Here is a 24,405-nt window from a genome sequence, read left to right as displayed (position 1 = left end):
GGGGAGCGATCCCGGCGTCTCCCCGCGTGATGTCAGTGGGATCCTGAACCCCATCCCGCTTCACGGCTGGGGGCGGGCAGACGGTGCTCCCCCACGCGGAGCAGAGCGGGGTGTCGCTCGCGGGGCCGCGGCGCCCCAGGCCCCTCCCCGCCCCCGGGGCGTCCGCTCTCGGGCGCCGGGGTCCCCGGCAGCCGCGCGCGCCGCCCCCGCCACGCTCCGCCCCGGACGCCGCGGGTCCCCGCGCGAGGGTGCGCGGGGGGTGGGAGCGGGCCCCGGCTTAGCCTGATTTACGGCTCTGCTGAAAACCGCTTCGCTCCCGCAGCAGTAGCACCGGCCGCGGCGGCAGCAGCAGCGGCTGCAGCTGCAGCAACAAGTCGGGTAAGTGGCGGCAGCTGGGCTTCTGCGCCTGCGGCCCGGCCCGGGGGGCGCGGCAGAGGGGGCCGGCCGAGCGGTCCCAGGCTGGGGAGGGGTCCCGTCCTCTCCGCCCGGCGGGGAGTTGCGCCGTCGGCCCCCACTTGCGGGAACTCGTGCGCGCACGAATCCACTCCGGCACCTGAGGGCTGGCCCGCAGCGGAGCGGGGGCGGGGAGAGCCGGGACCCTCGGGGCAGCGTCTTTGCCAGACTGCCCTGAGCGGGCAGAGGAAATTAGGGCTTTTCCGCCAACCCTGTGGATTGGGGTTTCCGCTGGGCCCTTGAAAGCATGAGTACTCCCAGAGTGTGTGATTACCCATTTCCCCATTCAGGGATGCCAACCCTTTTCCACTGCCGCCTGGAATCCTGACTTCCCCTGCCTTCACCTCTCTGCTGCCTTTTCGGCCAGGGTTTGCAGCCTATCCCTTCCAGCCCAGAGTAGCACAGGAAGAGGTTTTCCTCTCTGGGGGGCCAGAGGCTTATTAACCTGGAGGCTTTGCCTATTTGGCTGGGGACGGTTTGGGCCTCTGCTTTTCGAAGCATTGAGGTTCCAATAACAACACTTTCCAGGTATAGACCCTTAGCTGAGCTTTTTGGGGCCCAAGGCTTGTTAACATTTAAATAGAAGCCATTCCTGGAGGGAATAGGTATGCCCTGCTTGCAGAATAGGGTTGCTAGCAGTCATCTGTCGCTAGGGCTAAGATAATAAATTCTTACAAGGAAATAAGAACTTCCTGTTATTTAAAGAGTTATGCTGATACCTGCCAGGTTCACATATTGGCCATCTCTAAAGGTTATCATATTAAAACAGGATCAGAGATGAGATAAATCATTCAGAAAACCATATCTTTATAAAGTCTTGGCCATGGCCCCTAGTGGGTCAAAACGTATTTGATATCTTGAGTTCCCAAGTGTCAGTAATTCTGGAATATGGAGACTATCATTACAATAACATTTTGATTTCTGGCATCACAGCAATAACTAAAAGCAAAATCTCAGGTTGAAAAATTTGCAGCTGATTCTGTGTTTAATGCCACTGCACCTAGCTTGAGTAATACCATTCTTATGTTTGAAGAAAGATCGCTGAATTCGCTCTCTCAGGACAGTTTTGACAATTCATGTGAGTCTTCCTCATTTTTGGAATTCATGCTTATCAGGGTTGTATCAGTAAAATAGGGCACAGATTTGCAGTTAGTGCACTCAATTCGGGAGGGCAAGAAACTTGAATTTCACTTCTGGAGCTGCCACTTTCCATCTGGCTTTGAATTCATTACTTTACCTCCTTGCTCCAGTTTTCTCATCTGCAAAAAGAGAGTGTTATCCACCTTCTTTATCGTGGGCAGAGGGAGGGGAGGCTGGCAAGCTTTTTCCTAAAGGCCAAGGAATAAGTCATTTTGGCTTTGCAGGCCGCAGAGGTCACTCACCTTTGCCTTTAGTGCAAAAGCAGCAGTAGGCAACGCAGAAAGGAGTGAATGCGGCTGGATTTGGCCCACGGATTGTAGGTTTTAATTTTAATGTGAGATGTTATATACCAAAGGCATTTGAAGCCAAAGGCCTCTGCCGTGGTGTTGATGAACGGGCCACAAGTGTTTCAGGAGCATTTTTTAAACAGACGTGTGAACTGTTTTATGTTGCCCTGTGCAGGACTTGAAGAGTAATGCAACAGAAGGCTTTTGAGGAAAGCAGATACCCCTGGCAGGAGTCCTTCGAGAATGTTGCTGTGTGCCTGCCATTCCGCTGCCCGAGGTGTGGAGACCATACCAGATTTAGAAGTCTGTCCTCCTTGAGGGCCCATCTGGAATTCAGTCACAGCTACCAGGAAAGAACCCTCTTGACCAAATGCAGCCTCTTTCCGTCCTTCAAAGACACAGACCTAGTCACTTCCTCAGAACCCCTGAAGCAGGGAAAACTGCAGGGCACCGGCCACGTGGTGAAGCAGAAACCCAGCTATGTGAACTTGTACAGCATCTCACACGAACACTCCAAGGACAGGAAGCCATTCGAGGTGGTGGCCGAGCGGCCCGTGTCCTACGTGCAGACCTACACGGCGCTGGACCTGCGTGCAGACTCGCTGGAGGGGCCGCGCTCCAGTCCCGGACTGCCCACCTCGGACACCAAAGCCGCTTTCGAGGCTCATGTCCGAGAAAAATTCAACCGGATGGTCGAGGCCGTGGACAGGACCATCGAGAAGAGAATCGATAAGCTCACCAAAGAGTTGGCCCAGAAAACTGCCGAACTGTTGGAAGTTCGGGCGGCCTTTGTGCAGCTGACGCAGAAAAAGCAGGAGGTGCAGAGGCGAGAGCGGGTCCTGAACCGCCAGGTGGACGTAGCGGTGGAGATGATCGCGGCGCTCAGGCAGCGCCTGACGGAGTCCGAGGAGGAGCTACTGCGGAAGGAAGAGTAAGTGGTGCTGCGCCATCGCATTAAGCACCTCCCCCCGGGGTACAGGCACATGTAAAGCCAGGATTGGTTTTTATTGCTTGCAGGTACCTCGGCTACCTTTCTCACTGATACAGTTGAACTCGGGACCCACAAGGCTTTTGACACTATTTACCCCCTCTGTGTATAGTCTGCGAGCCGGCAGCAGGAAAGACAGAATATTCAGTCCCTTCTCGCCTTGGAAACGACAGTGCGTTATGAGAGAGAGGAGTAGTGGGGTCTATGCATGGTGGGATCGGTTCCCAGCACTAGCTGGTGAGCTGGGGGAGGTGAGCGGGTGGGCAGAGAGGGGGCTCTAGCCCAGCCATTCCTTCTTGGTAGCCTCCGCGTAGCAGTCAAGAACATGAGATGCTGTCTTGTTCAAGTATAAAAATATGCTCTGAATACCAGTAATTCTGGCTGCTTTGCCATTTTGGATTATCTGCTCGTGTTAATTAAATGTTGGTAGCTGAGAATCCATTTAATTATAGTTTTTATTTGGAAGAAGCCGACATTAGTAAACCCAGAGGAGACTTTCTGATCCTGCTGGCTTCTGTGATTTTAGTTTGAGAATTTTCTTTTTGTAGAATGGTATGACTAGAGTCAGTCAGGCCTGTTCGCACAGAGTTGGCAAGTGGTTTTCACAAGATAGAGGTGAAAGACATCATACTTGGAAAAGCATTTCCTTATCAATAAGTATGGCTTCAACTCAAACTAGAAAAGCTTACCTAGTAATGCAGTGTATTTCCCAAATGCAGAATGTTAGATTTAATTTTAAATGGAGGCTCAGAATTTGTAGAATCAAAGAGCATAAAAATGGATACCCTAGGATAAAGTAGGAGGAAGGTTTCAAATAATCTGGACTATATTATAGAGAGTGACTTAATTTCCTACTTTCCGTGTCTACTAGCACTCTTCTATCCTGTGTTATCTCTTAAAATGTAGTAGTTAAAGCTTCTCTGTTTGGTTCGAGGCTGAGAAACCCTATATATTAAAGAGACCGTTACCTAGTGTCACTAAATACCTACATTGTACCTAGAGGGAAAACCTGCTCTGATCAACTAGAAATTTTTTTAATTACCTAGTGAGCACAGATTCGAATCAGCCATGAATTTACTTGGCTTTTAGGGAAATGATCTGTAATGAAAAATGTTTCTCTCTGGGCTTCTGGAGTTTCGCTGTGGGAAGTTAGTGCCATGATGACCCATTGTGGCCAGCAGGGTGATTAACATTGCATCACCGGAAAAATGGCAGTAGGGGTTCCCCTGTGTGCAAAGAAAAGCTTAGAATTAAATTTGTGGTGTTTGTTTGATTGAAGAGCAGTGAATTTAAAAGGAAAACAATCTGATTGCACATATTGATTTGTCATATTTTACTTATTAATTACACAAGTAATAACAAATGTGGGATTTGGGCTGGTGGTTGCTGGGAAGGAAGCCAATATGATGGCAGGGAGAATCCTATAGTTAGATCTAAGTTATTCTCAAGGATCTAAATTTTATTTGGTGTTGTGAGTTCAAAAGTGCTTTATTATTAAGAATATCTGGTTGACTTTGTAAAAGTGGGCCATGCATGGACCAATTATGATAATGTTAACCCAGTGCTAGCACCTGAGGACCAATTGAAAAAGTAATACATACTCATAAAAAAAATTTAACAGGGTAGAATTGTATGTGTTAAAAGGGTCCCTTCCTCTCCAAGGATACCCTGCTCCATCCTCCAGAGAAAGCTATGGTTTAGGTCAGTGAATGTCCTTCTAGAGCTTTCCTATGTAGATACAATCATATGTACTTTATACACAGACATACTATATTCTCCCAAATGGAATCGTGACATATACTGTTCTGCCACTTATGCATGGAGTATTTTTTGTTTTAATGTAGTATGTTGCAGGCATCTTTCAGGTCCTGAGTATAGGATTATGTCCTTGGCTCTTTTGGCTCTTGCATGGTATTCTGTGGTATGAATGCATTCATGCCTGATTTCATCAGTTTGCTATTAATGAATAAACGGTTTTGTTCTGTTTTCCTAGTATTAAAAATAATGTGTCAGTTAACATCCTTGTGCATACATCTTTGTTCACGTTTTTGTGAGTATATCTGAAGATAAATTATGAATTGGTTTTTAGTATGTCATTTTGGACAGCCGGGGAGGAGGGGAAGCAATAGCATTAAAAAAAAAAACCAAAACTTTAAATGAAAATACAGTGAAACTGCCTTAAACTTTTAAACATAAAATTAACAAAGTCTTCATTTTTTTAAGCCTTCATTTGGCCTGGCTTGTCAGTTTCTGTATTCAAGTCTCAAATAATCACTCTTTCTGTACATAAAATAACACTGAAAGAGTCTTGTTTCCAGGAAGGACACTGGAGCTCTTGGTCTAAGAGGGTGACTGTGGCCAGCTCCGTCAGGGTCTGTGGTGTTCAACCTCCCTGACACCCGCCCCTGCCCCCAAAATGGTGATGGAGAGCAAGTCAGCCGCCCATCTGCCACACCATTGAAACCGAATTCATTTGACTAGATTTGCCTGCCTGAGACAAGACTCTTCCCTCCTCACCAGCCTCACAGAACTGTGTCATGGACCCAAGAGGTGACCTCTTAGTTATGGGACAACCCTATTTGGCCAGAGAGCAAACCAGGGGCTAAACCCTTCCAAATGAGCTCTCAAGACTCATTTGTGAGAGAACTCAGGTGGTTACAGTCCTAGTCGACGTGGACTTCAACTTGGGGACCCTTTGAGACCCAGATGGGAGATTCCGTTTAAAAAAAACCCGAACATCTGCTTGAGGCTCTCTTGCGTACGGATTTTTTTCCATCAACTTTAAAAGCCTTATAAGTGAGGCTTAGGAGGCTCACTTGGTTATGGATTTTGCATGAGGCTCTTCTGCTTACAGATTTGTTCTCTCAACTTTAAAATCCTTTCTTTCAAACTGAAATGAAAGACTCCAGGGCCGTTTCTGCCCCGAAGCCGTCTATAGGCTGAATCACCATGCGTTGTAGAAGGCCTAAGTGAACTCTAACAGAGGAGATCGGTTGGATAGGTAGTATCTTGTACTTTGACGCTGGTGAGTCTCATTGTACCTCTGGAGAGAGGTGTCTATAAGTCTCTGGAGCACAAATCCAAGGGAGCTGTTGCCTGTCATCTTCACAAAGTCTCTGTAACTTTACAAGTCCTACCGAAGCAGGTATTTACTTATTCAGGAGTTTTCAGAGCTACAAGGTAGCACTGCCCATAATCAGGTAAATCAATCCCAGCCGACCTTGCGGTAAGGTATCCCTTAACAAGAAAGGACGGACTTGGATGGTAACTGAGTTGTGGTTGAGTCAGTCATCCAAGGTTTGGAGCACACCCATGTAATGCCGCTAATCCCAAGTATTTCTGTACCTCCCTCTGGTGAGACTGGGAAGCCCTACCCGAGCACCCGTGATGGGCCCAACACTGTGCTAGGTGTATATGGGGAACATAAAACTCATGCTGTTTTCCTCTAAGGAGCTAACATCCTACATAGGAAGAATAAAACATCCTGCGATCATGTCCATGTTCAGACCCAAGGTAGTTGAACAAGTGCTTAAATACAAGGCATGGTTTCAAGTTGAAAAACCATTAAAGAACGATTTTTTTTTTTTTTTTTAATGCGGAGCGGCCATGCTGAGAAAGCAAGGAGGAAGGGCAGTGTTTGCATCAGTGGCCAGAGGAGAGTGACGTCGAAGGGACAGCAGGGAGAAGAAAGACTGTTAGAGAGGGCGCCTGGGGAGATCGTGTGGTTTGGGAACTGAAGGGCACTCCTGTCTCCTTCAGGATGGCACGCTCACTGTACAGAAGTGGAAAATAAGGCCCAGAGCAGTGGAATGACTCGCCCAAGGACAAAAATTTGGTAGCACAGCTGAAATTGAAACCCATATTCCCTGTCTCTCTGCTGAGTGCTTTTTCCATTAATTCACTGTGTCTCAGCCAGACTTTTGAAAATGTGGTATTTGCCCAAAGCGTCAAGACTTATGTAATACTGAATCTGGCCCATTTTGGAATGGGCTGGCTTCCTTGCTGTTTTGAGAGAACTGCTATGGTGACATCATTTATTTCTTTAATGAGATTAAAGCAAATGTCAGCTGGCATCAAAGGTGTTGGGAAATAGGGAAATGCTGGCGTCATAAGTGTGGTTATGCTATTCAGCTTCTGGAATACCGGGCCAGGTCTTTTTAACTTGACTCTCTGGATGTCCATGGCCAGTCAAAGTGGAGCATGTGCCACAGCCAGCCCTTGATTGTGATGAGGGGCCCCTTTGTAATTCTGTCTCATCTCCATTCCTTGCAAAGTCTGATAGAGATAATCAATCCTTCCCTTCTTCCTTCATTATTTGCCCTGCTCTCTGCTGGGAGTCAGCCCAGGAGACAAACCTCGCACTAAGTCCCTGCCAAGGGCCAGGTACTGTTCTAGGTCATAGGTAGTACAGCAGGTGAGTTCCGTTTCTGCTTTCATGACAGTAAGAGGCCAGAAGGTAAAATTAAATGTTAAATGGATCCTTAGGGACATGATGAAAGAGGCATAAAGGGTGGCCTGAGCCAGGTAACTGGCATTTAGGTTTCTATCCTAAGCTTGCTGTGGGATGCTGGACTTTTAAAGTTAAGTTTGACTTGGTAACTTGCTTTGCACAGCTAAACCCTCTTGCCACTTAATTACAGCATTCCTATTTTTGATCAGCGAAAGCAGTAACAACTTGGTCTCCAGATGGATCCATAGCTAGGAAACAGGCCAGGAAAAATCACGTTACATGTAGGGTTCAGTGGGACAGGGAGGGGTCTGTTTGCTCCATATTTTAGTGTGTTTATGTAAATGAGGTCCTCTCTTTCCAGGCTGCTTTCCCTGCAGACTTAAAAATAATGTAGGAAAAACTGGACGTCAAACATGTCCTGTTCGGGATGATTAAAGGCTGGAGACCAAGGAGAATATTCCGTTTTTCCCAGTCTGTCTAGTGTCAGTCGCCTTCTCTCTGGACTGAGGGGCTTAGATGTAGTGTTGATCCACTTAGTACCAGTAAGAGTCATTTGACTTTCTCATTAAAGGTATTTTTTAAGCTCTTAATGAGAACTATATACGTTTTGGTTTTGTCAAAGAAGCCAAGAGAGAAAGTTGAGGCCAGGGGCCAACAAAAGTAGAGATGGCCTGGCTTCAGATGTGCCACAGGTGCCGATTCCACCGGGGGGGGGGGGTGTCCCGTGGGGTACGCAGGAGCCAGCCCTGAGCTCCAGGTCAGCAGCCCAGCTCCCAGCACCGGCTGGCGGTGGACTCCAGCTTCAGGATTTGCCTCGCGGCTGACATCGCGGTCTGTCTGAGGTGCTCTGTGATCAATAGCTAGCCTATTTTTAGCCAGAGGTATTTTTACCATTTCACATACCTCCAAAGAGGTTCATAAATCAGTAATGTAAAATGAAATTTAAATAACTTGGTAGAGCTTTGCCTTTGGGAGGAGAAGCTGATTTTAAAGTGTTGTTTAAGAATGGAAGAGAAGCATCCATTTTCGATCCCACCCTCGGTCCTGTGGGAGGTACCTGTATTGTGGATTACTTTTTGGTTTTATGCCCCCGTACTTGTCTAGAAAAAGATAAAAAGAAACCTCAGGCTCTTTTCGTCAGTTAATGATTTTCACCTAGAGATGGGTTGTACATTTCACGCACTCAGCAGAAATTTGTTGTGCCCCTATTGTGTGCTGGGCTTGTGTTTGGTGCAAGGGCGACCACAGTGAAAGAGCCGGCAAGGTCCCTGACCACACAGATGTCCCAGCGGAATGGGGTACATGGCATGACTAGTCCTCTCTGCAGTGTGCGTTGTGACAGGGTGCAACGTTCTGCGGGAGAACACAGCAGGTCACCCACACCTAGGCGTGTGTGGGGAAGCTTCCTAACGGGAGAGCCCTGAGGTCAGAAGACTCCTTAAGAACGGGGGCTAGGGAAAGGCAAGGGGAGGGACCCTAGTGGAAAAACGGCGTGGGCAGAAATTAGAATCTGACTCACAGCCAGAATGAAGGGAGATCCCTGGTGCTGGAGCGGAGAGGGAGGTGACGTGCATTTATGAGGCCCAAGGGGGACATCAGGCTGCAGGATGGCCCTGAAAGCTGGAAACATCGGGAAGTAATTGTAAATTACAGTACATGATATGATCAGTGTGTTGTCTCCTATTAACAGTGCAGGGTTCGATGGCTATGTAACATTGTAGCGAACACCACAGTGCATTAATGTATGTAATCCCTCTGTCTCTACACCTGCTTCTAGAGTGGGTTCATCCCATGACAGTGTATCTTTAAAATTTTTCTGAATTATCCTGTCTTTAACCCACCTCAGAAGAAGAAATGGAAGGGTTTGATCTGTAAAAAATTAAATATTATCAATGTTTCAGACCTTATGGCTGTCCTGTAAATGGATGAGTGCATGGGGGAAAAATACTTTTTCTAAATAAAGCTTTGATTGCACTATAAGGGCTTTTTCACTCGGTGCCCCTCCGTTTCTGAATCTCAAGATATGGACAGATTTCTAGCTCTGCGAATCATTCTGCATAACAGTGAGCTTCAGGCCAGTTTCTTTTCCTATACTGGTATTTCTTTCTTTAGTACCAAATATTGATTTTAAATAAGCATATTTTCCACCGAAGCTTAAAACCTTGCGTTCTCTTGTATTTAACCTTTTTAAAAAATACATATATGAGAAGTCAAAGACCGGGCTGAAGGTAAGGTAGAATCAGTTAGCTTCCCCAAAGCTGGTTTGCACCATGGCCTGACGGGATTTCACACGGGCTCCCTCTGTCTTCTCACCCATCTGGCCCTCCAGTCTTCCCCCTGTATTCTGGGTCACAGGGTTGAGAACCTAAAATAAAACCACACAAGTGTCTTCCTCTTCTTTCAGATGGCATCGTGTTATTCTTTCTCTTAGTCATTCAGCTCAGCTTTGTAATTACATATTTATTTCAGTATTTGTTTCTTTTAATGTTCACTTCTCCCACTGTATCCAGGGTTAGGTTAGCACACCACCAGCCTGATCCAGCCTGCTACCTGTTTTCGAGGAGCTTGTGAGCTAAGAATTTTTAATTTGAAAAAGAACTCGAAAGAAAAATAATTCATGACATATAGATATTATACAAAATTCAAATGTCAGTGTCTGTAAATAAAGTTTTATTGTTACACAGCCCCTGTGGTTCTTGTGTGCTAGGGAGAGTTGAGTAAGTGTGACAGAGACCAGATGGCCTGCAGACCCTGAAATATATACTCCCAGTCCTTCCCAGGAAATGTGGGCTGACCCCGGGTTCGGCAGTCAGCTTCTCAAGGATAGCCGTGGGTTCACGAAAGCCCCAGCGCTAAACCCAGTACTAGCTAACATTCAATAAATGTTTGTTGAGTTACAAAATAGCAGAATAAATAAATGTGCAGACTGTGACCACATCCTCCTGGGGTTGCAGACCTCACTGCCCACCCCCCTCCCGTGTTCTGAGATTCAGGAGCACTTGTACCCAGTGGGGCAGCATCTCAGACTCCTTGGCCCCCCTTCTCCTTATATTGCTAAAAAAAACATACCTGAGGACCCCCAGAAGTTTTGTTTGCGTGAGTTTTATCTATCAATATTTACTGTATTAGAAATGAAAAGTTAGGGGCACCTGGGTGGCTCAGTTGGTTAAGCGTCTGCCTTCACCTCGGGTCTTGATCTCAGGGTCCTGGGATCGAACCCCGCATCACAGGCTCCCTGCTCGGCGGGGAGTCTGTTTCTCTCTCGCCCTCTCCCCCTGCCTTTCACCTCCACTCGTGTTCTCTCTCTCTCTCTTTTTCTTTCAAATAAATAAAATATTACAAAAAAAGGAAAACTTAAAAATTTTAAAAAGTTAATAATTTATGTAAAAATAATAAATCTATTGCTTGTTAGCATAAATAACATGTTTGTATAAAAATAACTGTTTTCCTAAAAGCAATTTAGCAGGAGTCGCATGGTTTTATAGGTCTTGCAAATATTTGTAATATCCGACTTAAATAGAAGGCAGCTATACCTTGTTACTTTTGCATTTCTTCTGTTGCAAATCTTTTGGTTGAAGTAGATGAAGGAAATCCAAGCTCACATATATATGTAGTAAGAAAAGGGAGGGGTACTTTAATAGCTTTTTCAGAGAACAGAAGATATTCTGCTTGGCTACTATGCCAAAAGTTGACAACTGGTAGTGTCTTCAAGATTCATCAAGATATGAGATCTGAAATCCTATCAGTGAATATCTTGTTCTTCCTTATATTGAAACCCATTAGTCTTTCTTCTACTTTGAATGGCTATTCGACGGTTTGGTCTAATTATTAAAGTGCTTATAAATTCAATGTGGTTAAACCTCATTCCTTTTCATTCAGGAAATTCCCAAGATTCCCTGGGGAAATAGGAAATGTTTCTGGATGTTGTTAGTCCAGATTGAACAGGATGTGAAAGGGGAACCTGAAGTTGTACACACAGGCTGGTCCCCAATTAGTCACTGGGTTTGGTAACCGTTTTTATCTAATCCACCCAAACATAGTCTCAGCATGAGGCACTTTTCCAGCCATCGTCTGATATAACATCGTATTTAAAATGAAATCATCGGACTTCTTCTATCTTTTCTTTTTCTTTCTTTCTTTTTTTGGTTGATGTGAACCACTCATAAACTGAAATTACGTTAGTATTGACGCCAGGTTGGTTGAAAAATGCAAAGGGTGTTAACGTCTCAGCTTCAGGGCACAGGTAATTGGGTGAGGGAGACGTTAGAAAAAGATGCTTCTCTTCTTCGACGTGACATAGTATCTCAGGATCAGCTAGGAGCGTTGATGTTAATTTGCAAAAGTTTTACATAGAACCGGTAGCAAAACGTTCCATGATTTAAAAATACAGCCATGAACTGTATTGCACTCAGAGTTGTTTTCTTGCTTTTGAGATATTAATCCTGTGGGATTAAGCTGTCAAATATTGCTGTTTTACATTTTAAGTGTTACGGCCTGAGAACCCCCGCATAGTAAATATGCATAGAGAAAAAAAAGACTGGAAAAATATACTAGGATGTTGATAGTAGTTAACTCTGAGTGTTGGAATTGTGGGTCATTTTTTGTTTCTTCCTTGTCCTTTTAAAATGCTCATTACAACAAATACATAGTGAATAATATGTGTCATGTATTCTATTGAATGATGGGCTTAAGCAGAGAACAAAAAAGCTGATTTGGTCCTTGCTCAGTTTTAGATCTTTCAATAGGTCAATTTTTATGTTTCCCAAAATAAATGTAAATAATATTTCTGTAATGAGGAAATTTTATTTTATTTATTTATTTTAATTTTATTTTAATTTTATTTATTTATTACAAACCAAAATGAACTGGAAAAAAAATTGGCTCTTTTTCTATGTTTTTCTTTTGGGTAAGGGAGAGGGTTGTGGGTTTTGGCTATTTTCCTGATAAGTACAGTTTGGAGACTTGTGTCATGATTCAGGTGTCATCTACGAATATCACCTAATTATCACCTGTGAAGTTTCTACAACGGACTTGACTCTGAATGAATGGAAGCCTTTTTGTCGGAAAGAGGAAGGCATAGCCATTTCCCGGGCTCTGTGTTCTAGTGGTACTTTTGAGCTCCATCTAAAGGATCCCAACCATTCCTTGGAGCCATGAACAGCTGTGGCATGCTGGACGTAGCAACCGGATGGACCCTCCATCCATTATTTTGCGGCTAGGTAAGGTTACTTAGAGGCAGATCAAAGCTGAATGCCAGTAGAGCTTGAAAACTGGCCAGTGTCTGTGGCCTGCACGGCTTGGAAAACGCACCTCTTCCATGCTGGGTTCATACGGAAACATCTGGAAATTAACTTGAGACTTGATGATGGGAGAAAGCTCCTTTCCAAAGGGATTCATTTCTTTTATGTGAGTATTTCTTAGCTACTGAAAAATACTAGAATTATTATGGAATTGGGGTTTATGTTTGATCCTGGCTAGGAAACTGGGGAAAAAAAGGGGGCTACTATGATAAGCAGTTCTGTGATGCATTACAAAGAACCATCTCGGGGCGCCTGGGTGGCTCAGCGGGTTAAAGCCGCTGCCTTTGGCTCAGGTCATGATCCCAGCATCCTGGGATCGAGCCCTGCATCGGGCTCTCTGCTCAGCAGGGAACCTGCTTCCTCCCTTCTCTCTCTGCCTGCCTCTCTGCCTACTTGTGATCTCTGTCTGTCAAATAAATAAATAAAATCTTAAAAAAAAAAAGAACCATCTCCTTTCTATTCTTATAAATATATAAATATAGTAATTTCCAAGGTTTTGCAGAGATGTTTGACTCTGAAGGAAGTTTCAGAAAGGTTTCAGTGTAGCCAAGTGTAACTTATTCATGAGAAAAAAAAAATCACAGCTAATTGTAAAAGCGAGTCACTGACTGGTTGTACAAAATAATGGAGCAAGAAACCCCTTTTTTGCAAAAACCTTCTGCCAAACTTCCTGGGTCGGGCTTACCTGAAGTCCTGCTCTCAGGAGATTATGGAGCAGAGTGGAAGGTGCAGAGACGGCAGTGGATTTCATCAACCATCTAGAACAACTGCCTGAGGTTAGATGTTTTTAAACTGGGATTTCTTAATCTGAAATGAAAGAGGCTGGGAGGAGAATGAGCAGTCTTTAGAATCTTGGTTCTGCATATGTTGAACGTGGCCAGAAAAAGGAGGGGGTACTTCTTGACAGTCTAGAGAGATCCTGAAGGCATATACAAGAAGTACTATAACCAACAGGTGGTAAAATGATGGCATTCATTACCCCTGGTGGTGTGCATGGCAGGACATACAGAGGGGAAGGCTGAAAGGATCTTTATTCTTTATAATTTCTTATAGAGAATGGGATGAAGAGAGTTGTGATAATATGTTGGTCGTGCTGATTACCTGGTGCTGAGAATTCTCAGGCCAAGCACCTGTGTGTGTGTGATTGTGTGTGTGTGTGTGTGTGTGTGTGTGTACGCCCCCACGCGTGTGCAGTGTTGCTGGTGAGAATGGCTACCAAATTGTTACAGGTGGTGGTCTCAGGATGACGGGGTTTCAGATGGTATTTTCTTCTTTATATTCCTCATGTATTTGAATCTAAATGAATTTCATTATAATTCAGGAGAGTGTTGTTTTCATCCATGCATTAGAAATAAAAGGATATCAAATAGTAATAAAGTTATTACAATTTTTCTGGGTCTATAAATGACAGTTATGTGGGTAAATGAATATTGTTTGAGATATTTTGCTCAACTTTTTAGGGGAAGGGCAATCTGCATGTGCATTCTCCTCTGTTAGCTAACATAGCTTTCCCGGTGGACCCTGAGTCTACCTCAGAATGACATTTCTTGGACTGTTTCACTTTTAGCTCAAAAATGCGTAATTGGACAAGATGACTCATTTTACACCCTTCAGTGCTCAGCATGCCCTTTCGTTTCCATACCTTCCCTCCCTGTGCTTTCTTCTCCCCCAGCAGCTAGACTTTTAAAATGTAAGTTAGAACTTTTCTCAAAAGTGTCCATTGGTTTTCCATCTCATTTATAAGAAAATCTGGAGTCGTCACAGTGGCCCCTGCTCCTTCTGTCCTCCCCAGTCCCTGCCTGAAGCCAGGCAGCCGTCCTGTCTGCCTGTTCTCATAAAGGCCTGGTTTACCCTCCCCATGAACCTTCCTGGCTTACTCCTTGTTTTCTTCAGGTATCTGGTCCCCTCTTTTCCCCATGCTGAAAGTGGTCCCTGATCCCTTTCTGAAATACCACTCACGCTATCCCTCCTTCTGTTACTTTCTGTCCCCTTGCACACAGTTTCAGTTTTCTCCCTAGCACTTACCACTCCTGGCCCAGATATTTATTTGGATATTCGATGATGACCCTCTCTTTGTACTGAAATGTAATCTCAAAATGTAATCACCAAAACACCATGTTACCTCTGTTGTCATTGCTGCGAGCACGCTGCCCAGGGCAGTTCCCGACACATAGTCAGCTCTCAGTAAGTACGTGCTGAAGGAATGAATTCCTGTCTCATTTCTCTGCTTTGTGTTCTGACACTTTTGCCTTGCAGAGAAGTCGTTACATTCAACCATTTCTTGGAAGCAGCAGCTGAGAAGGAGGTTCAAGGGAAAGCTCGGCTCCAGGACTTTATTGAGAATCTGTTGCAACGGGTAGAGCTGGCGGAAAAGCAGTTAGAGTACTATCAAACCCAGCAGGCCGCTGGCCTCTGCCGAGACATCAGTGAGCACGTGGTAAGTCACACAGGTCCAGCCACCATGTTGGAAGTCCTTGGGTATGGCGAGATTGGGTCAAGGACAGAGGAAAGGGGAGCTGGGGAATGACTTTGGGGAAACCTCTAGACATCAGCACCAGTCATCCCTGTGTTATGAGGTGATACAGTGAAGCCCAGACACCTACCTAGAAGTTAGCGAAATTCCGGATACATGGTTGTCTTCACCTGACCACTCCACACCAAGAGAAATAGGTAGAGGTATTTTTTATATTAAAGAATAATAGAATTGGAAGTGGCCGAAGAAATCATCGGCCCCAACCTTGGTACTCAAGTAGACTGGACGGTATCATTGCCCTGTTTGGGAGCTCTTTAAGGGGCTCTTAAGAAAGCTTTGGCCTTTCTCAGTAACAGCAAAATCTAACCGCATGCCTCTTTTTATTTTTCCTTTAGAGGAAGGGCAGCACCATCCAATAGTCTCAATAGGTGAGACATTCTTTAAGTAGATTTTCAAGAAGTCTTAGAAAATTTCACAGGTTACAGTTCTGTAATAAATATTTGTGTACAAGTTTATATATTGTTTCAGGGTCTTAAGAAACCCCTGGAGCCCAGACAGGATGTGGATATGGGTGAAGGTCCAGGTTCTGCTAAGTGGCTTGATGAGGATTCCCTGGTCTCTTTGGGGGTGGAAGGAGGTGTAAATAACCACCCTTGAGATGAGGGGGATGGGTGGTCCTGTCTGCCCTCCAAACAGGTTTTTTGGGTATTAGTAATAAAGCCAAAGGAAGGATTTTGAAACCCCAAAGTGGTTTATAACATTTTCATGATCTGTTTGACTTTATTTATGCTTAATCCCTTTCCCAGAGATTTTAAAATGATTCTTTTACTTACCCCACAAGTGGACTGTACCTATAAGGGAAAGAAAAACAGGAAACATTTATGCGAACCGAAATGTAGGTAAAGTTGCTACTGGTTGTTTAAAAAGTTTAGTTTGAGCATTTTGGAAGCCACGATTTAAGGGAAACATTAAATAACAAAAGAAGGAATGAGATGACAAGCAGGGGGATAAAAGAAAGAAGGCCGGAGAGACAGACAGTCAATAGGAATGAAGGAGAGAGGGAGGAAGGAAGACGTGAAGAAATGTTATGCAATCTCACTGTAACGTACACTCAGCTTTAGAGCGGGGCAGGAACGGGAGCTCTAGAACTTTCCAGTCAGGAATAAAAGTGGACGGGAAAAAAGTAAGTGTGTTACTTCTGTGAGGTTCCAGTAACTGTAATCAAGGCACTTTCAGCCACCTGACATGTTTATTCTTTTCCCGTTGGTGTCTGTGGTCTCCTGAGAGGGAGCTTATACTTCCCTCCTCTGTTTTTTTACCTTCTTGGGAAACTGGGAGTCCAGTCCCAACTCTGTGTGGCAGGAGGGACACTCTGAACCCTTCCCTGCCTTCTCCCCATCCTGCTCTCTACCAGGAGAGTGTGCAGCATGGGGTCACGGGGCCTAGATGTGAGGTGAGAAGGCCTGGCTTCCAGATCATTCCGGCCCTGCTCCTTGTTTTCCCGGGCCTGTAAGTCTTCTATTAAACGAAACAGTTAGACTAGATGCTTGCTAGGGTCTCTGGCCTCTTAAATTCTCTGATCATCACCTGACTTGGGTGGTTAAGAATTCTAAAACAAAAACGTTGCCTGAATAGTTTTAATATTTAGGCTTACAAATGTTTACAAATCCAGAAATGGATAAACATCTACTGTACTAAGCCAAGAGGATCGTAAAGAAAGAGAGAAAGCAATGGAAGGCAAAGAGGAAGAGAAGAAGTCTGTCATTCTCTCTCTTATTTATATTTCTGTGCTCACGTTCCTCTGCTCAGTTTATTTTTCCAGCTTGAAAATGAAACATCTTTTAAGAGACATTGCCAGTGAGTCTTTTCTCCGTGATGGTACATGCCGTCGGAGGTTGGGCAGGTCTCACCTCTCCTAGTCAACTGTGTATGTACAAAGTTATGTGCATGTGCACACGCATGTATACACATAAATGCATAGATTTACAGGCGCACATGTCCACACACAACTCTGCATACAAATAAGCAGGGAATTAATCCATGCATATGCCTCCTGTGTCTCAAACATGACATGATCCGCCCTCATCAGACTTGATCTACCCGAGGAAGAATTGACTGAGTGAAATAAAGGAAAATGCAGCTAAGATGGTGGTGGGAATATAGAAGTGAGAGCTGTCTGTGAGTAGGACAGGGTCAGGCTGCAGTGAGGCGGACTGTGACTGTTGTGGGGGAGGATGCGTTGCCCTGAAAAGACCAAGAATGAGGCGCTTTGTTTCTGGAAGGATCGAGCAGAGGTGCCCGTCCCCCGTGTTCATGGAAGTCCTCCAAACTCCTCTCTGAACCATACGTAGCACATCATCATGCAGTTTGCCGACCCTCAGACCTTTTCTCCCTTTTCCTCAGCTCTTTAATCTTAACAGTAGACACGCACCTATGAAATTAGGAACACTGTCTTTGATGTAATGCAAGTGCTAAGTCCGGCCTCCCAGGGTTCCTGTGGCCTTCCACACCCAGAAGAACTTGGATGCTTTTAGCAGGAAAAGCTTCGAGTCATCGCTTTATTGACTGACTTGGCCCAGCTTAGTGAAGGCACAGAGCAGTGAGGAGCCCTGGCTTCTGGGGCCTCAGCCCCTCCCAGGAGAGCTCCTTGCCCCCGTGCGCCCTGAGATAGAGCAGAACATTCTGACGCAGGCCCTCCACGCTGCAGCTCAGGACAGCCTGGAGTGCCGTCCCCAGCCAACCTGGCTCTTCTTCGCCATGAAGGCTGCACTGAGAGGCACTGCCTGTCCTCTCCCCTCGTTTTCTCTTTACGACCTCCAGACAGCAGTGAAATCTCTAGATTGATGTATGACGTGCTTCTTTCCAAGGTGTGTTCTAGCTTTAAGATTCTTTTATGCCCTAGAAAAATTCCCCCTCATATTTAGTAAAGGCCTCTTCTGAAATGATGTTTCAGCCTCTGTAGTTCCCCTTAATTCCCTTGAGCATCTGTGTTCTTTTTCACCTGGCTGATTTCTAAAAACATAACGTGCTTACTCTGATATTTTGTCTTTGTGCTCTAAAAAATGCTGTCAAATTAGACATAAAGTGACCTAATATCCCATCTGCTAAAAATCACGCACAGACCTGCTCAAAAGGAAGGTTATGAAACAGATTAAGTGTTGCATTTAGTTCCTGCAGGTTGTAAAGGCGGGCTAGCAGCCATTCATTTATTATCTGTTTACTGGGAATATAGCACTTACTGGGTGCTGCGGGAACAGGGTGAATGAGGAGGGCGATGACCCCAGAAACAAGTCCACAAGTAACTAGGATGATCTCAGAGGCTGATAACCCCTGTAATGAAAAATGTAAGAATGTGTGCGAGTCCCTCCGTCGTCAGGAGATGCCTTGCAGACGAGGCTGCATTTGGACTGTGACCTGAATAACAGGATCAAGGCGGCTCTGTGAAAATTGGGAAGTGGCTTAGGAGGGAACAATCTTGGCATATTTGAGTAATGAGCTGAAGCCGGAGATGCAAGAAGGTTCCAGATCGTGCTGGGGCTTCTGGGTCACATAAGGAGTTTGGATCCATTCCAGAGCACAGAGGGAAGCTGTTGGAAGTTTGTAAGCAGGAGGTGATTTGTGTTTTAGCAAAATCCCTCTGGCTGCTGGGTGCAGAAGAGACTAGAGGGGTGCAGGACCGAGAAGGCTAGAAGGCCATTATGGTGTAGCAGGGGAAGGGGGGATGGCAGCTTGGGGAGAGCGGAGGTAGAAAGAAATGGCAGGTATAGGACACATCCTGGGGACAATGTTGACTAAACCAGTTGGACTTGCTGAAGGATTATGTTTTAGCAGGTGAAAGAAAGGGAGGAATCAAGGATGAATGTAAGATTTTGGCCTGAACAGTTGAGTATACAGGGCTACTATTTACACAGAGAGGAGGTGGGAGGAAGACCCAGTGCCTGGTCTCTCCAACCCGAAACAACTTGGGACACCATGTTTGCACTCAGATAGGCTCTCCATGCAGCTATTTGTATTTTTCCAACCTGGAACCTTCCTTAAGGACTCTCTTGATCTTCATCCTCCTACAAAGTAGTTGGACTATGAGAAAATGGAGACAAATGATGGGACCTAAGAAGGAAGAGGGTTTCCATCTGCCAGAGGCTGTGGGGCTGGAAGGAATAGCGGCCTCTTGTGTTCACAGGGAGGAGAGCATGTGAGGTTCTGGGGGGACCGTGGTAAGAGGCCCCACCTCCAGCCAAGCCTCATGATCTGTAGGATCCCTGGAGAAATTCGGATCCAGCCACGGATTCCATTTAACTTTTTGTGTACAGACTGCTCTTCCACAAACACATGCTCCTTAAGGACGCTGAGCAGCGTGAAGTCTTGCTTGGACGTGGAATGTGCTAACTTGGGTTTGAAGCCCAGCTCTGAAACTGGTGAATCATTGAGGCTTCAAACCAGCTACTTAACTTTTTGGCCTTACTTTCTCTATCTGTAGGATGGGGATGAAAATGCTTACCTCCTAGGGTTGTTTTGAGGGTTAATTGTGGTGGTTTTATATAGTCAGTATTTTGTCCAGTGTGTGGCATATAGACCTGCACAAGTTATGATACTTATGTATATACATAGGTATATGTGAGGTTGATGGCTCATCTCTACCCGTATTTATTTGTGCATTTCCCTTTCCGTAATACACAGTAAACTCCTCTAGTTTCCCGAGGTCCCAGTAGGGTCCATCAGAGACATTCATAGGCATTCATAGGCACCAAGGTTTTGATTCTTAAAATATTTTGGAAGTCAGGGACCACTTTGAATTAGATAACATCTTTGGCCTTTTCCCCAGGGAAGAAGATATGCATATGCATGTAAATACACACACACACACACACACACACACACTTTACATAAAATTCCAAAAAGTATTATATATACATATGCAACACATCATCAAACTGTATGCTTACATACATATATACAGTAAAGTGAAAAAAATTTGCTATGCCTTAAGAATAGCTTTAGAAAGAAGGAAGCAATTTAAAGGAAGAAAAACTCTGTAAGCTTTTTTTTTTTTTTTTTTAATAGTTTATACAAATACTAAAGTCCATTCCAGGAGCTGAGCTGAGAAACCCTTACTAGTAGTAGTGGGGCCATGGCAGAAAGATGGAAATGCTAAAACCTTCGGGTTTCCCAGAACCTGCCAGCCTGAGCCATCTGTCCAACCTTCTTTGTAGATTGCATAATGTCAAGTCCTTCCTGCAAGGAAGGTGCCCTTTTCTGTCCACCTCTATTAATCTCCTGTTGAATCCAGCCAGTATGAACAGGGTCAATGGCAAAACTTACTTTTGATTGAGTCAGAAAGCAGAAACCAGGAATCTGACGTTGCCTTCCCGGGGCCATGCCCTCCGAAGTTTGTTTAGGAAAGCTTCTTTCTGATATGCTTCTGACTGCAGACAGGGGACCCGGGGGAGTGACCCTGTTATGCTGACCTCGGTTTCTCTGATTGTTTGAATGTGATAAGACTCGCGTCTTGGCCACTCTGGGCCCCAACACCAAGGTGGCCCTTTCTGCACGTTTTCTTTGTCATTCTCTTATTTTGTGGGTCTCGGCCTGCTGCTGTGACAGCACTTCTTTTCGCAGAGGCTCCATGAGGGAGGTCAGGAATGAAGGCTGGGAATACACTGGGTTTGCCTCTGAAGGGAATGGTGACATCTGGCTCACAAAATGATAGTTCTCAATTTGTTCTGCCAGTGATATTTGAGCCCAGCCACAAAAGGGCATGCAGACACTTCATTGGGAGTGGAACATAGTCTCGATGATAGATGGCCCCAGGGAGTTGTGGAGTTGGTCTTCATATGCTCTCACTTTAGAAATGATGTATTTTAGGCAATAAACATTTGATGCCAATTTTCCCTTTAGTTGATACACTGTGACCAAGTGCAGCTGTAGTAAATTAGCTGCACATGCCGCCTGAATTAATCAAGAAATAATGGCGCATCATTCTAGTATTAAAAAACATGTTTCTTCAAATGTTGCTCTGTGAGAGGGCTCTTTGACATTCTGAAATTTTTTAGATGGACCGATAATGGGCTTCTTGGAAATCTCAGAACAAGGAGCCACCGAGGCTCCCTGAGGAAGCTGAGGCCGAGCACAAGACGTTGGTGCTCCCTGCCGTTCTGGAAGGTGCCACGGGCCGTGCTACTGATAACAGTTCCTGGCTTCCTTGATGGGAATGCTTTCTTAAAAATACAAGCAAGAAAGATTCTTAAAGCCAAATCTAACCTTTAAGCGAAGTAATGTTTTTTCTTATTTGTTTTCCTTCAGCTTACAGATATCTCCTCAAATAGGAAACCCAAATGCCTGTATGTATATCTTTTTATACTTGGGCCATTTGATTATGTTTGCATGATGTGCTTTCCTGTTACATTTTTTTTGTATGTAATATCTGTATTCTAAATGGATTTGAGAGTCTCCGATGAAAATTCACCTGCCTGGGAACCTAATTTTGTAAATCGTGGGTACAACTTTTAACTATGCTAATAGCCTATTAGTTTCTGGCACTATGTTAGTACCCAGTATTTTTACAGTATTCTGTAGTGTAACTTCCTCTTACTGAGGTATAGTATAATCATCATAGCTCTATAGTAGTATTAATATAGTATATATACCACGTTAGATATACGTAATATAAATATATGTATAAATTTATGTCGGAAATCACATAATCACATATTTTATGATTGCTGCATGACTAATACTGCTATATACAGTCACTTAATGAGTCAGGGGTTTGGATTCTGGTCTCATCTTTTCCATAGACCAACTGTATGTATTATTCTGGGAGTCCCTTCCATTTTGGGGGACTCAGTTTTGTCACTGGTAAGAGAACTAGTAGCATCTCCCTGGGAATTTGGCATCATGAGATCATTTCATGAAAGCCACAGGACTTTTTGAAAGAAAAATACCAATTTGTATTTGACTTACTGGCAGCATTTCTGCCATTCCAGTGTGCGGGAGTAATTGTGCCGTGGATGGTTTTTTTTTCTTTTTCTTTTTCTTTTTTTTTTTTTTTTAAGGTTCTAAACAAAATCTTTCTTTCTGCTCATCTTCCTCTGCTCAACCATCTGTAGAAGTAGAGGGCACCCACATCCTGCATGTAACCACGCTGATCTCAAGACCCACTTCCATCCAAAAGGAAGGAGCTACCTGAGAAAAGCCAAGGATGACAGAGCCAGCATGCAGCCTGCTAAATCCATTCACGAACAGGCTGAGTCCCCAAGAGAACTCTGCAGACCGTCGAAGAAAGGGGAGCCTCTGGGGTTTAGCCGGAAAGGCAACATCAGGCCCAAAATGGCCAAAAAAAAGCCAACAGCGATTGTGAACATCATCTAAAAGAGTCATTGGCGGGCTTTGCAGAATGTTGCTCTGGGGGCCAACGGTAATGCCTTTCGGGATACATCCCATAATGAGACACATTGGAAAAAAGAAGGGCAGAACACGTTTATTTCGTGGCCAAACAGGCACCTGGATTAACCAGAATTTAACAAATGGGAATCTTGGGGAACCAGAAATTTATTACAGGTTCCTTTTAGAACCAAGAGGCAGGTTACAGAAAGAACTGGAAAAAAAACAACAACAAAACTGTCTTATTCCAAAATTTTAGTTAAAAGAAAGCTCCAGCTTGTAAAATAAACAGACCACTCTCCAATAGTTTCTGCATCTGGGGTTCTGTGTGGGGGTGATTCAGCCGAGGCCCAAGGCCACACCAGATGTCGGGCACTAGAAAAAAAGTCTTCTGTGTCTACTGCTCTCTAAATTGTGGGACAAAGAATAGGAATGCAAAGTTCTCTTAATAGCAGTGCAACAATAATATTTTTACTTGTTTTTAACTTTGCCCTCAATTAATTTGAAAGTTCCCAAAATAAGGATTCCGGTTTCCCCAACTATTGTGGTTAATTAAGATTCCAGTGTTTGGGTGGCTTCCGGGACTCATCTCCTTCGACTTCAGTTCTCATTTCCAGTTTGTTCGAGTCAGGTTTGTTGTTTCTCTGGATGCGTGCTTTTTTCTGATTTGGGGGTGCCTCTGCTCTCTCCTTCAGCTGAGTGTTCTGTACCCTGAGACCAAGCTGCAGCCTCTGTCTTCAAAGCCAATAGTGTTGCCTGTGGCTGGGACGGAAAACCCCATCAAAACCTTCCAACCACGAAACTCTTTGATCAACACCCATCACCAGTTCCGGGTCTGAAGGGCTGGAACAGCAGCGGACGGCACGTCTAGTGAGTGCCCCGTGAGCCAGCGCCTGGCAATGCTGCAGACGTGACTCAGGCCTTCCTTGCTTCCCTGGGAGTAGCAGCAGCCACTGTGGGCTGTGGACATGCCTGTCCCCTTGCTGGCCTCACTTTTCCACCTCCCGCTGCTTCTGTGCCCTTTGATGACTAAATATACGTCCTTACCTTTCAACCAGGTGTTTGAAGCTTTCACTGGACACTGCTTTCTAAAGTAGTTTCTGAAACGGTGCATGTGGGATCCACAGTCTGAGACTGTTCTCCGGTCCCTCCCTAAAATAGCCTTCGTTTCCACAAAGAACCATCTGTTAAGAGCCTCTTGCTTTATGTTCTCTTCAAGAATGAATTTCCATGTTAAACTTTTTTTTTTTTTTTTTGACGTTAACAATATCATCAGGTCTTCTGCAGAGTTTACAAGTGCTGACATCCTTCTGGAAAAAAGAGTAGTTATGTCCACAAATGTATACATATACATATATATATATAACACAAAATATATATGTCAGGTATATTAATAATTTATTTTTAAATACTCATGCAAAAGGTGTGTGTTGTGATGGGTGGTTTTTAAACTATATACATTAGTTCATGTAAGCTGAATTCTCTTACTTTGAAAATTAAAACTGTAACCTAATTAACATTAATAGAATGATTGCTATTGCAATAAACATCAGATTAGCAATGCATTAAAAATAGGTATAATGCAGTTACTTAAAATGCCAGTAAGTTTGAAAGTGTAACTTATCATTATACGAACATTTTGAACCTATCATAGTGAAAATGTTGGTTTTTGAACCTTCACTTTGACATCTGGCTCACGGGGGTGAGCCATTCGTCTGGTGTATAGGCAACTATCAAGTGGGGAAAAAACATTGCTGTGAAGTGAATATCACTGTTTAGGCTAACATTGTAAAAATTGTAGTGTTACAATTATTGTTTATTTGGAGAGTTAATCTCCTCCAAAGTTATATATTATTGACGTTTATACCATGATTGCACTCTAGCCTTTTACATACTAAAAATTGACTCGTTAGTTGTATTGCATGCCCTTTGTC

The 24,405-nt window shown here is 44.4% G+C and overlaps 1 protein-coding gene across 1 annotated transcript; it reads left to right on the top strand.

Annotated features, from left to right (window-relative positions):
- Nucleotides 1-2,068: 2,068 nt before the first annotated feature.
- ZNF365 (zinc finger protein 365) lies at nucleotides 2,069-22,459 on the top strand (the record flags this gene model as incomplete). Its single annotated transcript, XM_080823699.1, has 4 exons — nucleotides 2,069-2,811; nucleotides 14,875-15,055; nucleotides 21,392-21,429; nucleotides 22,198-22,459. The coding sequence occupies 4 exons, from the start codon at nucleotides 2,069-2,071 to the stop codon at nucleotides 22,457-22,459; spliced, it is 1,224 nt and encodes a 407-aa protein (XP_080679825.1).
- Between the last annotated feature and the right edge of the window lie 1,946 nt (nucleotides 22,460-24,405).

This window comes from Martes martes (assembly GCF_963455335.1).
Source record: "Martes martes genome assembly, chromosome: 14".
NCBI classification, from domain to species: Eukaryota; Metazoa; Chordata; class Mammalia; order Carnivora; family Mustelidae; genus Martes; species Martes martes.
The sequence above is the reverse complement of the archived record's forward strand: the minus strand, read 5'-3'. Positions and strand labels throughout refer to the sequence as shown.